General features: G+C 43.3%; 2 protein-coding genes across 2 annotated transcripts in view; one reads left to right on the top strand and one right to left on the bottom strand.

The window, feature by feature from the left end:
- Positions 1–3,876: 3,876 nt before the first annotated feature.
- Positions 3,877–4,245, top strand: LOC146865451 (small ribosomal subunit protein eS21). The gene has a single exon (XM_085632257.1). It carries the CDS (start codon positions 3,937–3,939, stop codon positions 4,186–4,188), a length of 252 nt encoding a protein of 83 aa, XP_085488383.1. The 5' UTR covers positions 3,877–3,936; the 3' UTR covers positions 4,189–4,245.
- A 3,282-nt stretch (positions 4,246–7,527) lies between these two features.
- The window catches only part of ARSB (arylsulfatase B), a 281,980-nt gene continuing 274,929 nt past the window's right edge, over positions 7,528–14,578 (bottom strand). The window contains exons 7-8 of the mRNA XM_085632256.1: positions 12,887–13,015; positions 7,528–7,944 (exon numbers count right to left, since the gene is read on the bottom strand). Coding sequence (XP_085488382.1) covers positions 7,679–7,944; positions 12,887–13,015 — 395 coding nt within the window. The 3' untranslated portion in view covers positions 7,528–7,678. The remainder of the gene's footprint in view (positions 7,945–12,886; positions 13,016–14,578) is intronic.

Here is a 14,578-nt window from a genome sequence, read left to right as displayed (position 1 = left end):
TGCAAGAAGTCAGGATAGGGCAGACAGCACTAGAGTACTGCAAGAAGTCAGGATAGGGCAGAGAGCACTAGAGTACTGCAAGAAGTCAGGATAGGGCAGACAGCACTAGAGTACTGAAAGAAGTCAGGATAGGGCAGAGAGCACTAGAGTACAGTCAGAAGTCAGGATAGGGCAGAGAGCACAAGAGTACTGTCAGAAGTCAGGATAGGGCAGAGAGCACACGAGTACTGTCAGAAGTCAGGATATGGCAAGTCAGGATAGGGTAGAGAGCACAAGAGTACTGTCAGAAGTCAGGATAGGGCAGACAGCACGAGAGTACAGTCAGAAGTCAAGATAGGGCAGAGAGCACAAGAGTACTGTCAGAAGTCAGGATAGGGCAGAGAGCACGAGAGTACTGTCAGAAGTCAGGATAGGGCAGAGAGCACGAGAGTACAGTCAGAAGTCAGGATAGGGCAGAGAGCACTAGAGTACAGTCAGAAGTCAGGATAGGGCAGACAGCACTAGAGTACTGCAAGAAGTCAGGATAGGGCAGACAGCACTAGAGTACTGCAAGAAGTCAGGATAGGGCAGACAGCACTAGAGTACAGTCAGAAGTCAGGATAGTGCAGAGAGCACAAGAGTACTGTCAGAAGTCAGGATAGGGCAGAGAGCACAGAAAAGTGAGAGGTAGAAGTAAACGTGGGTGGAGAGGGAGAGCACAAAGGACAGAAGACTGTGGGTAGACAGGGCGGAAGCACTATCGGATCACAGGATGGCCAGAGACGAGTGGGGGCAGAGGTGGCAACAGTAGGGGGCTCAATAATTGGGGCGGAGAGCCCCTCACTGCTTGCCCGCTCCTGCCCCCGGGTATCTACAGCCCCTCACTGCTCACCAGCTCCTGCCCTGGGGGTATGTACAGCACCTCACTGCTCACCAGCTCCTGTCCCGGGGTATCTACAGCGCCTCGCTGCTCACCAGCTCCTGCCTCCCGGGCTTTGATGGCTGAAGGGGAAACCCAAAGTGGGCAGAGCCGGGGAGGGAGGAGAGACGCACCTTCTCTTTCAGTTTCATTTTCCTGTCAGCGCTGGGACCGGAGCCAGGGGGAGTCCAGGGAGAAGGGGGGAGATGTGGGGGGGCAGAAGAGACAAAGAGGGGTAGGAGAGAGCGAGAGTAAAAGGGTCATGGACAGGGTTGGATTCAGATTAAAAATCTGCTTTAAGTAAGCGCAGCATGTTGAAAGTAATCAGAAGCCTGTAGTGCATAAAGTAGCTGTGTCTCTGCAGATCTCTATCTGCCCGGGGAGAGAGACAGAGGGAAGGGGAAACAAAAAGTGCTTACCCACTAATTAAAGGAGACAGTCTAACACCGCCAGTACAGAATCGAGTTTGGATGGGCGGGGCCTAAAGGAGACAGGGGGTCACCATAAAGCCTCATTTTCAATCGGAGGCCAGCGTTTACTATAAAGGATGACGCTGGCCAATAGAAAGGATGGGCGGAGCTTCCATTCCCTAAATCGCCTCGATTACAAGAGATCTCGCAGAACGAGCAACGCATGCGCCTCAATGCTAGGCGAGACCTCAAAATAAAATGCTTTGCGAACAACAAATACATTTGTACTTAAAAGTAGTTAACGCACAGATTCAGTTTCATTTATACACAAGGATAAGGATTTGAACCGTGAACACTTATCTAAATCGACATTTTCTAAGAAGACAAAAAAGACTGCACTGTACTGAGTTACATGTAATGGAGAATGTATTTGCTTTTCTTTCGAAGAGTTTCTAAGTAGGAAAAGCTTTATCTTGGATAAGAGGATGAAGCACACCCAAACAGTGCAGGAGATGAAACCATCAACCAGTGTTCAGATGAGGAAATTGGGGATACACACTGTTAGGTCTCTCAGGTTGTGCTCAGGGAGAATGGCATGAAATTGCGGACACTTGTTTCTCTGCTTTAGTCCTTTACCATACTGCCTGCCAGGCCGGTACATCTGATGCTGACTTTAGAGTAGGTCCCCTCTAGGTACTGCCTGTTACAATGGGTATAAAGCTCGATCTTGATGGGTTTTTCCTATGTCAACTTGCCTCGCCTCTTCAGACTGTACTAATCATGTGCCTCGGTATATTAATGCTTTGGGCTTTTATTCAAATGTACACATAATATTGTGACATCCCAGATAATTTTAAATAACGATAAAATAACCACTTTGTAACGTACGCAGCGTGCAAGCTCAACTCTCTAGAAAGTTACTTGGACGTAAAGTTTTTTTTAGCACTATCAAATTTTGAAAAAAACATGGACATTTTGCATTTTAAAGGAAAGTTTTTACATAAACTGGTTATAATCTAGAAGTTAGGAAGAAGGGTGGTGATTCAATACTTCAATAGTTTGCTGAAGTGCCAGATAAGCCCTACAATGCATAACCAGGATATTACCAAAATGCCCCCACTAAGTTAAACATGGTCAAAATCATGCCAAGGACAGCCACAACGATGTCAAGAATTTCCCTTATAGCTTGCCACATTATGCCAGGATCAACAGTAAGACACCAATCAGTGCATCACCGCCTCCTCCACAAGCCCAAGCAGGCACATATACAAAGAAGACAAACATTCATACATGCTTACTACCACACACGCACTCCTGTAAATGCAACCATTCACATATGGACAGAGACCCCTAGACATAGTATGACTCTCAGCCACAGTCCCTGTCATCACAGACTTCCTGGGCAGTGTCTGGGGTTCTGGGTTTTGCTCTTGTCCTCTTGGCTTTGTACCATCCTTAGATGCAGGCAGCAGCAAGTCGGAGATGCAGGCCATAAAGCTGAGCAGCCAGACTGTGTTAGGTCTCAACAGGATTTAAGAATTGGAGAGCTGCTGGCTGCAGCTCGAGAAGGGTGAAAAATGATTTGCATATGGCTGGGTCCAAACTGAGGATGCATGGTGTGCAAAATAACAATGGATTGGGATGCGGCCCTGAGTAATTATCAGTGGCTGAGATTAATTCAAGCATTCCATCCATGACATTTGTGTATATTTTAGTGTGTCAACATAAGTGGGACGGGTATGCCCAGACATGGGTCCCATGCACATTGTCTGCAGATTGTCACTGGAACAAAGCTATAGCTGGCTGATGAGCCCTAACTAGGGGGAAACTGGTCCTGGATTGCTTGTGTTCCAGTGCTGGGAGGACCTGGACTGACAGTTTGGGTTGGACTGTTTCCCTTGGACCAGGGTCAAGACTGTTTTGCATGTGGTTGGGTCCAAGCTGAGGTTGCATGGAATGCAAAATAATGATGGATTGGGCTGTGGCCCGAGTAATTTTCTAGTGCCTGAGATTAATTCAACAATTCCATCCTTCACTTTTTTGTATACTTTAACTCGTGGTGGGGCAGACTAAAACTAGTCACCTAAGACTAATCCGAGGCGTGCGACAGTAGTGGATAGTAAGTTTGCTGAATTCACAGTTATCCTTTTTTAAACCAAAGGGAATTGTACCTGTAATTTATCCACTTTACGGCAAACTACCTCATATTACGCAATCCTGTATACAGGCGATGTATTATTGGAAGCAGCATTGGGCAAAGCTAGTCAGGAAACAACGGACCACTGCAAATAGTTAGGAAAAGATACGGGGTGTTGATTCACTATCATATGAGCAGTCGGGCCAGAGGTGCCAGTAGTTGCTTTACAATGCCAGGCAAGATGTTCCTTTAACATTGTGGTTTTCGTCCCGGAGTAAGGTAAAATAAGGCCTGTTGGCCAAGCTTTAGGTCGTGCAATCTGAAGACCTGTAATCTAGCTTTAAGTGTTTACCAAAACATTCAGCAATTCTGGTACAACCACTCTCAACCTCAGATTGTAAATATGTCCATTGAAAGTATGTAAAATTCGCTTTTCGTTGTCGACCATTTCTTGCAGGCGGAGGTCAGCTTGACACTGTACTAAAGTAACCATGCAAAACGACGCCGGCGAGTTCGTGGACCTGTACGTTCCTCGTAAATGCTCTGCAAGCAACAGAATCATTGGCGCCAAGGACCATGCGTCTATTCAGATGAACATAGCTGAGGTTGACAAGGTCACAGGCAGAGTCGTTGGACAATTCAAAACGTATGCAATCTGCGGTGCAATTCGTAGGATGGGTGAGTCTGATGATTCTATCCTCAGGCTGGCCAAGAACGATGGAATTGTCTCCAAGAATTTCTAACAAGGATTTCTTTGTGGCACTGGAACATGTGAAATAAAAGAAAATGCTTCATTCTGAGTTTTTTTTTCTTTTTTGTAACAGTCGTGACTTATAAAGAATAAAGGTGAACACAATTGGTAGCAATATCTCTCTGAACATCATCTCAGTTGGCTGGCTGCCCTGCCCCCTGCGCACCACGTAAAACCGATGCAGGATTCCTAATTTTAGGGTGATTGCTTGGGCTGTGGTCGGGGAGAAGGACTTGTTCACAATGTTCAGTGACATTCTGACTCTTGAGCTGTTTGTGGGAATGTGTTTTTATGCCTCCAGTCATTCCATTAAAAAGAGGTCCGAGTATTAGAGCTGTTTACTCTGAGAAACACGTTGCATGGACATAATTTGATGAAACGGATTGTTTTAAATTGTACAAACCGTGGCGCTATTATCCAGAGAATAGTCAGGAAAATATTGTTGCCTGCCTTGTTAGTTTCCCCTCTTGGGCCTTTCGTGCATCCCTGCTCTCCATGTTAGTTCCCTTTAGGCTTTTGTTAACGTTCTGCCTTACAATAATGTTTCCCCCCCAGAATTTTTCATAATATACGTTCATATATGAGCGTTTTCTGAAAAGACACAGGCACGCGTGCGCAGACGGGGGCTCCGACAGAGAGACAGTAATGGGTCAGGCTACTACGCACAATCATTGGCTCCTTTCACTTTGAATGATTTCACTAAGCCTGTGCAAATTGATCACACAAGCCTTAACAATACCTTTCTCAAGTGATAAATATAGTTACGCCTGTTTTATTCAGATTAACATTGAATCAGCCTATAAATATTCCCTGCACTTCGGGTGCCAGTTATGTGATTTATTTTTCACTTAAAGTTAAATTGTTTCCATTGTTGCTGCCTGCATTTTAAGTGCTTGCTTGAGCGGCGATTTATTCCTCCCTCAGAAAGGATAAGATCCATGGCACATCTGAAAGCCTTGCCATTTAAAACTAGCATTGGCAAAGCTAATATGTCTCTCCTAAGCAAGAACTATTGTCTATATCCGTTCTTTTCTTTCTTTGTTGTGCGGCATGGCTAAAAAAACATTGAGAAAGCCGATAGCTCCCTCATAAGTGAGACCCATTGGATGGACCATGTGGTGGTCAGGCAAACTGAATGATTGAGAACACTTTCATTTTGGCTATTATGAATAAACCTACTGTAGACCAAAAAAAAAAAAAAAAAAAAAAGAAAGTATGTAAAATTCAACTACACATAGTATTGCCCTAATGACGTATCCACACTCCTACAGATCACATCTTGATGTTTGTAATCTGGATTCACCTGCATGAGACTTTTAGAATCTACCCATGACAGATTAGTGCATGTTCTATACATTTATGAAACTCAGTTCTGCAAATACAGAGATGACTCAATCGTGGCCAATCAAATTCTGGCTGCCTCATTAGGCCCGCTCCTACGCTAATGCTATTTGTCTGTAGTTTGGACCGATTACCAACAACTGACTGACGTAAGGTGATTCGTCTGGGTGTTAGCTTTTGCATTCTGTAAAATGCTTTCATTATCTAGCATGTTCTCACAGAGTACAAGTACAAATAGCCACAGCTCTCTCTACACTGGAATTTGCGACTAGTGCTTATCCTTAGTAAGCCAATTTCTTTGCAACAAAAACCTGGCACATGCAAAATACAGCTTCTACAATTAAATCTCGGATTCAAGGGCTTAATCAACTATCAGTAGGAGAAACAATCAAACGAGGATACCTGTGTGCAGTCTACCGTGCCAACCAAAGAATGTGTCAATTTATTTCTGCAGTAGGTTTAAAGTTTGTGTGCCTACTCATATCTGTACTTTGCTTCTTCACTTCTCTGCGCTCCCAAAAATGTAGACAGTAAGAATGGAAGGTAGATATTTCTTTGTGCGAGCCGCCCAAATCTGGAACTTGCCTTCTTCAAACCCTATCTCTATTGACGACCATCTGCCTTTCCAAAACCCTCCTCTTCTCCCAGAACTACCTTACTGTATCCTTCCGCAGCACCTGATTCTAGTTAGAGTTATTTATCAGTGCTCAGAGGATGTGTCAGTGGTGAAAGGAGCCCTCCACAAAACACAACGCAGGACTTCGGTAAGACTTGAGTATCACAGGACGTTTGTCTCTCAATCTGATCTATTTTGAAGTGCACTGGAAATTTCCCAGTGAGCAAACAAGAGAGCTCAGTGGGGCACTTACTGCTCAGTTCTGTTCATAGCTTAGAGGTAACCACACTGAATTTTAACAGAGCTGCCGAGAATTTGATCTTTTAATAGCTGATAAAATGTGTGCCACTGATTGGGGCAATGCTGAAATAGAGCACTAACAAAAAACAAAACTGTTCTACCAAGAACTATAGATTAAAGAAACAAATATATTTTAAATAGATTTGGAGTTCAGCAGTAATCAATCTCCAGCCGTGGACAAGATTATTAATTTCCATTTGCGAATGATGGCAATTGAGCAAAGCATGTAGCCTCAAGAATAGTAAGTAGCACTTATGAAGGATCAGGCTAGCCACACATGTTGGTATACAGCAGACGATGAACCACTAGCGTGGATCAAAGCCATCTCTATCCAAAGAAGACTGGTCTGAATACAAGCTTGAAATTGTGATATTAATAAATTTGCCTTCCTCTTTGAAAGGGGATTAGATATTTGACGCAAGTTTACTGGCCCTGAAGAAACTATTCTGAAATGGCAGAGGGTCTTCAGGAATTTCACTTAGGTGGCATTCTAAAAGAGGCTACGCAACGAATAACCAAAATATTACTAGAGAGTGGTAGCCCATATTACTAGATCAACATTAGGCGATATTACAATGAACACGTGATCTATGGGATCTACATTTGTACAGTTCCAATAGGTACTACAATGCTCTGCATCAAAACAGGTTCAGTAAAAGTGGAAACCAAAAAAGAAAGCTAATCACATACTAACACGTTAAAAAATGAAGCCGTAAAGTGGCCCTTACATGGTGTAAATTGTTACCAGCAGCACCGAGGCAAAGTGCCGCTTCATGACTGAGTGAGATCCTGATGTTTTATGTGCTTGTTTAAAGTTCATGTATAGTAAAGTGTTCCTCTTACTCATTTAAGGGATCATTTAGCATTTGGTGGATGTGGGCCATCCATCAAAAACAACATATGCGCCACCCGCCAAACCTGTGATCCGTCTGCTCCATCCAGAGGTGGGGGAACAGCATGGTTTACATAGAGCACTGGCAGTCTCCAACATCACTGCTTAATGTTCAACACAGAGACGTGCTTCCGCTAAGTGGTAAACGTTTGTTAAAGCAGGGAAGGAGCAAGAGGACTTCCTTTACAGAACTATTTACATCCTTTAATTAAGAAATAAGAAGATGGACAAGCACATAAACGAGAACATGTGATTCAAAGCAGCATCGGGTAAAACTATGAGATCACACTCCTAACAAGTGTCCCTTTTTGTTTCCAGTCAAAGTGCAATGGTCTATTCCCAGGGTCCCCAGGCTCCAGCGGCTCTTGGATCACAGCGCGGATCATCATCGGGATAGCAAACGGGCACTGAATGATGATTGTAGTAATGCAGTCGGGAGAGCAGCTTCTTAACCACACGGGGGTATTTTTCTGATAAGTCATTCCTCTCCTGAGGATCCTGTAGAATATCAAAAAGCCATAACTTCTTTGTTGGTTCATCAGGTGACCAAGGCGTCGAATAGTTGTAGAAAGAAGGCGGTGGAATCCAGTGATCACAACCTAGAGCAGATTTGGAAACAAGAAGTATAAAATTAGTTCTGAACAGTTGCCAGAGTATTCCCTTGAAAACAGTTTCACTTTTTCTACCACTGCCATGGACGCACACCCCGCTCACAAGATATGTAAACCCTTCTCCTTCGGCAGATATTGAGAAATACAACCGAGGTGCAGACCGGAGTCCAGAATGCTGGTGAAACATAACAGTTCAAAGCTCCAGGTCTGAGCTGCATCACCAGTACAAACCATTCTTCTTCTTTAGTTGATGTACTTGCTCCACTCAACTCAGCCATGTAAACCACGGATAGCTTTGAAAAATGTTCTTATTTCAAAGAGGGGTTGCAGTTGTGGCTAGGTTCTCAAATGTGCCTGATTTGCAGGCCTCCTTCACAACAAAATTATTGTATCAGCATTGATCCGGACTAATATGTGCTCCTGATTAGAAATCTTAGCAACTTATAACATTAAACCATCATTCCGATTATAGAATTGATAGTGAAAGCCACCCATAAATAATGTGTCTAATCCGATGAATATCTGTTCATATATAAGGGCTGGATGTACGAAGGTTAGAAATAGCGATTTTCTAATTGCAATTTCCAGCAATTAGGAAATCGCTATTCCTAATGTATGAAACTCATTTGAGTTTCATTAGCGAATCCTAATGGGTCACAAATAGACCTACCTCATGCATATTAATGAGGTTGGTCGCATTTGCAAAACACTACGATTCGCTGCCATCACAGGGATAGTGGCCTGCTGGGGTCACCAGACCACAATGTCTGCGAGTACTTTTTAATAAAGCAATCTTTTGTTTTATAACTGCAGCCTGTTTTCCTTAAAGGAAAACGGGATAAGTTTAAAATGAAAAAAATTGTACCACTGCCTACTCTTAAAATATATTTTTGCAACATTCCCTTCCCACTTGTTAACACCACTTTTGAAATGGTCATAAAGTATTACTGTTTTGCGGCCAGAATTCGGTCGCAAAATATTAATACATACCATACCATTTCAGTATTTGGAAGGGACGCATAAAACACGCCCCTTTCAGTTACCGAATCACATTTTGCATTTTGTACATCCGAAAAGGCATTTTTCCGGTCGCAAACGGCACTTTGTGACTGGAAAAATGCTTTGTTCATCCGGCCCTTACTTCCTAAAACAAATATCTTCCCAGTGTACATCTCATCCTCACACATTTCTGATGCTTATAACCCTTCCAGTCAATCCTAAACACAACGTATGATATCCCAGAACACTCCAGATTATGGGTCCCATTCACAAAGGTATTTTTGGCCCAAAAAATTATATATGGGTGAAAAAACTGAAATTAACGCCTGCCAGCAATTCACAAAAGAATTCCTGGCAAGTGTGAATTGATTTACTATTTTGGATTACTCTGCCAAAAGTGCAGATAATTCCGGTGTAGTAAATCCCATGTAAAGGATGGGAAGTGGGCATTACAAGACATGTGTTACTTAGTAAGTATGTGATGCCCACAAGCATGCACATTTGTGGGAATTCTCAAATTCCAATCCATCTCCTTCCCACAGTGGAAATCGTAAGGCATTTATGCCATCCAATGGATGAGAAGAGGAGAGAATCACCCCCAGATTTTGTTGGGTTTTTCATGGAAGCACTTTCTCCAAGAGGAAACATGTTTACCTTAGGGACAAGGAAACAAGCGTGCATTTGCAAAGAGGGGCAACAGGACAACATGCCGAGCTTCCAGTCGGACATGAGCACAAAGGGAGGCTGCAGGTGAAGGGGTCACACAAAGGGGCTGCAGGGGAGCAGGTGCACATAGAGGAACTGCAAGGGTGAGACAGAGCAGTGCACAAGGGGCTCCAGGGAGGCATGGGGCCACAAATAGGAGCTGCAGGGCAGAAGCACAGAAAGGGAATGTATGTGGGGCAACTGCATACGGAGCAGCTGCAGGGAGTTGTGGAGTACACACAGGGGTGCGAAGGGTGTGGGGGGCACAGAGAGGTACCAGGGGTGCACAGGATCGGCTGCAGACAGGCAGAGAGTACACAAAGGTGTTGCAGAGTGTGTGGAGCCCACATATACAGGCTGTCCGGGTGGGACAGAGGAGAGCACAGAGGAGCTTCAGGAATGTGAGAGCATACCCACCGTCAAACATTTAAACACCCACCATCATGTCCACACAGTCATCATAAATTAACACAACCCCAATCATACAGCAACACAAGCCACAACAGACATCCGCTCACACATCTCATACATCCACACCATCATAGACCAATACACACTCTGTACATTCATACAAGCAATACCATAAGACAGCACACCAACCCTTATGCATCCACATAACTCGCATCATATACCAACACACCCAACATTATATTCCACAGCACTCAGTAATATATATCAACAAATCCACTGTCAGTCATTTGTCACCACGCATACTGTCATACATCAACATGCCCATCATCATATGTCCAAAAAGCTATCATATACTAATTCATCAATGAATAGATGTCAACACAAACAGCATTAACAAAGTACATGCCAACATCATACATCAACACATACACCATCATGCAGCCACACAAACATCATCATAGATCAACACACCCACCATCCTACCTTCAACACAAACATCATCATACACCAACACATACACCATCGTACTTCAACAGACTCACTTTCATACATCCACACAAGTAACGTTAAACACCAGCACACAGCCTAACGGATATCTCGACACAGTGGGATTTCTTAACCCCTGTTATTTATGCTATTCCTTGACGGCACAATGCGAAAGTAACCATAGATGATTAAGAATCATGGCGAGCACATCCAGGATTGATTGCTTCCCATTAATGAGCGACGCTAGAGCTCCTTGATAGGACCACAGTTGCAATTCCTTTGGAACCATAACGAGGAGGCTACACACTACCTATTTGGTCTTGTCCTGAAGAAGACCCACATTTGATGCTCAACTATTGCACAGAATTACAAGGATCGAAACGTCAACGCAGACTTAGAAGCAGTAAATTCCACTGTGACCATTACAAATTGATTAAAGAAAATTCTAGGTCCCTGTGAGAATATATATATTTGTTTTTCACTCCGTGCCTGAATGTTATTTGTCATTTATATATGTCTCCAATGCATTTGTTGTGATGTATGTACGTTATACACGTCATTTCACTTTGTCTCACACCTTTCACCAGATACTATTGTGTGTAGTACTTGCTTTTCTATGAACAACCCCTTTTTTTACTAAAATAAATTACTGAATAACACAATTAATTTTTGCTATTTTGTCAGAATATAAAGCACAAAAATATTGTGCTATAAAAATATCGTAGCCAGAATTTCCAGTACCAAATTATCCTGAAGGTAAGTATTTTTAAGGAAATATAGATTTACTATTCTTAACTTCACACCTATGTACGTTGACGGTATATATTGGTAAGTTACATATATGCGGAGTTAAGAATAGTAAAGTTACAATTACTTATATGTACTTACCTTCACAATGTTTTCGTATTCGATATACTGGCTACAGTATTTTCACAGCACCACCTATCAACATAAGTACATTATTTCAAAATGAAATACCCAAGCATTTACCACCATAAACCCACACACCCACAGTCAGACACCAACACACCTAATATTGTACATCCAAACACCCACTATTGTATAGGCACACATCCAGCAGTCCACCCACCATTATATGCCACCACCAGTGGCAGCCGGCACAACTCGCGGGGCGGGCGTGGGGGGCATGACGGGGCACGGGTCGCAATGTAAAAAATAAAATACAAAATAAACACTTACCTTGCTGCCTATTCCCGCGTCTCTGCTCCTACGTCAGACTCCAGGAACAGGAAGCGCTGCCAGGCTTCCCTGACCAATCACAACACTGCAATGCAGCTTGTGATTGGTCTGAGCGCCAGGACATGGTGCTCAGCCAGGGGCTGGAGGGGTGGGCATGTTCTGCACGCAGGCTGCAATGCAGCCTGCATGGAGAACAGGGAAAGTGCCCATGACTGTTTTGGGCGGCCCGATAGGGTGGGCCAAACAGTCATTGCGCACTTAGGAGGGTTCTACCACTCCTCTCCTGCCTTGCAGCCCTACCCGCCCCCTCACGGAAAGCTGCAGCAGCAGGAGGACAGGATAAAATGATTATAACATTACATTATCATCATTTTATTTTTTCCTTTCTTTACTGCTTCAAGGCAGTGGGGCGACGCTCCTTCGCCTTAGCAGAGGAGCCGCCACTGGCCACCACAAGACCACGCAAATCCACCCAATCTGCATTTACCAGTGCTGTACATTGTCACACCAAGACCCGAGTTACACCATCGTGCATCCTTTTACAAACATATAAACATATTCACTGATTCTCTCAAACACTTCTCAATGAATGCTTTCTTACGTATTATCAGGGGTAGGCAATAAGGTTGATTTAGTACAGTTCGTTTACGACAGAAAGTGATGGTAGCTTCTTTAATTGTGTATTTGTGTGAACCCACTATTAACATATTAGCCAACTTTAGCTCCCTTTCCACTTATGTTTTTAAGGCGTATACATATATTTATAATAATCTAATATTTTATGATTAATACTATCTAACAAGACACTGTCATAGTTGCTCAAGTGGGCGACATCTCACCACAACTGATTTTCTAGAAGTTAACCGACTGACTTACCTGTCCTGAATATAAGGTATGTGTTATACATTAGCTACCACCTGCTGATTTATATATGCACCACATATATCTACTGCATAGCTCATACAAATGCACTCAGAAAATATACAGCATGAACAAGAATTGTAGGCAATTGTTTACCAGAAATAACCAGGCAGCCTGTATCACCAAAGTATTCATGTTTAGCAATCCAGCGGCAAGGAAAGAATAACAGAGGAATAGCCAAGATAACTGAACATGTTACTTTACTTACCGGGATAGCCAGTGAGCAGTTTCCAATGTCCATGTCGTATCCCAGCATGGATGGATATATTGAAAAGTGAATTTTCCCACAAGGATGGCTGGTCATTTTCTGCAGATTCTCTGATGTGCCCACCAGGGCCTGTAAAAGAAAGCATATTCCTAGGTTTTAGTCGTTGTACATGAGAATGGGTGTTTAATAAGAAGTTTTAGGATACTGATGCCAGCATAAACTGGAAAATTAACTTGCTCTCTGACATGCCTTACAAATGTTGCAAAACCACAATCGAAATTTACGTTAGAAAATTCTCTTTGAAACAAGCTGCTTTATTTGGTACTCGCTGCAATCTGGAGAAAAGTTAGAGAGAATGACCAAGATATGGAGAGTTGTTGTGTTGTAGTCAAGGCACAATACAATGATTGCATGGACTACAGCTGGAGAAGAAGTAGAAGTAGGGTACGATTTTGATAATAACAAATGAAGTAAAAACAGGAGAAGCCTTAGCTAACCCATAGGACTAGAAAAATAAAAGCATCAAAGAAGCAACCTAGATTACAAAATGAGCAAAGAAAGAAGTGAACCAAGCTGTGGGGGTCACACGTTGAAATACCAGGATGAAGTGGAAAAGCCCACGGCAAGAACTTTCCTCTTGTCGGTGTTCAGTTTAGGTGAACTGATTACCACAATAAAACACATGAATTGCAATTCATTAGGGGGTAAGTGCACTGCCTGTACACAGCTGACAAGATGAGGCAATTTATTTGTGACTTGTTAAATAGGATTTGCGACTGGCAATTAGGAAGGGGTGTTCCAAGGGCGTCCCTTCCTAATTGCGACTCGGTACCCCATGTAAGAATGTTTTGCGACCTCAATTGCGGTCGCAAAAAACTCGCAATTTACTGCCCTCTTCAAGAGGGTGGTAATGCACTCGCAAATGGGAAGGGACCCCTTCCCCTTTGCAAATGCAGGGGAAAATATTTTTTAGGGGTTAAGCCGTGGTCCCAGGGACCACTATCTGCCCTTAAAAAAATGAAACAAAAACGTTTCATTACAAAAAAAAAATGCATCCCGTTTTCCTTTAAGGAAAATGGGCTGCATTTAAAAATCTGCTTTATTGAGGCAGGCCACCATTCCTGGGAGGGCCAGCCATTCCTAATGGGGTCGCAAATTGCGAGTGCCTCATGAATATTGATGAGGCATGCAATTTGCGACCCCATTGGGAATTGCAAACAGTGTCTCTGACACTGTTGTACATGGCATTTAGCGACTCGCAAATTGTGACTCACAATTGAGCGCAATTTGCGATTCCCAAATGCCCCGGTCGTACATCTGGCCCCTACTGTGTAGAACCGGACACAGCATACGGTTTGATGAGATCTATGGACACAAATTTCTTGTTTTTGCAACCAGCACGGATGTTAAAAGTACAGTTCTGGAACCTTCAACAGCAAGGACAGGTACAGGTGCTCTGTAAGATGGCCCACATTCTTTCCTGTCCACTATTTTCTCCCGGACCTGTTCACCAATCTTGGGGATCCAACCAGCAGTTGTTGGTGCTTCCGTCACTTCTCCAGTGGCAGTGTGTTTTACTTGGATATTGCTTTGCTCGTCCCAAAAACTATTCCACTCCTATAAAAAGCCAAGCATTCATTGATGTCAAAGGGTGTTTCCACCACCAATGTGCTGGGACTCTCAAGGTCAGGT

Source organism: Triturus cristatus, chromosome 2_1 (genome assembly GCF_964204655.1).
Source record: "Triturus cristatus chromosome 2_1, aTriCri1.1, whole genome shotgun sequence".
NCBI classification, from domain to species: Eukaryota; Metazoa; Chordata; class Amphibia; order Caudata; family Salamandridae; genus Triturus; species Triturus cristatus.
The sequence above is the reverse complement of the archived record's forward strand: the minus strand, read 5'-3'. Positions and strand labels throughout refer to the sequence as shown.

Coding starts and splice junctions, on each gene's coding strand:
- LOC146865451 (XM_085632257.1), top strand. CDS start 3,937: ATGCAAAACGACGCCGGCGAGTTCGTGGACCTGTACGTTCCTCGTAAA.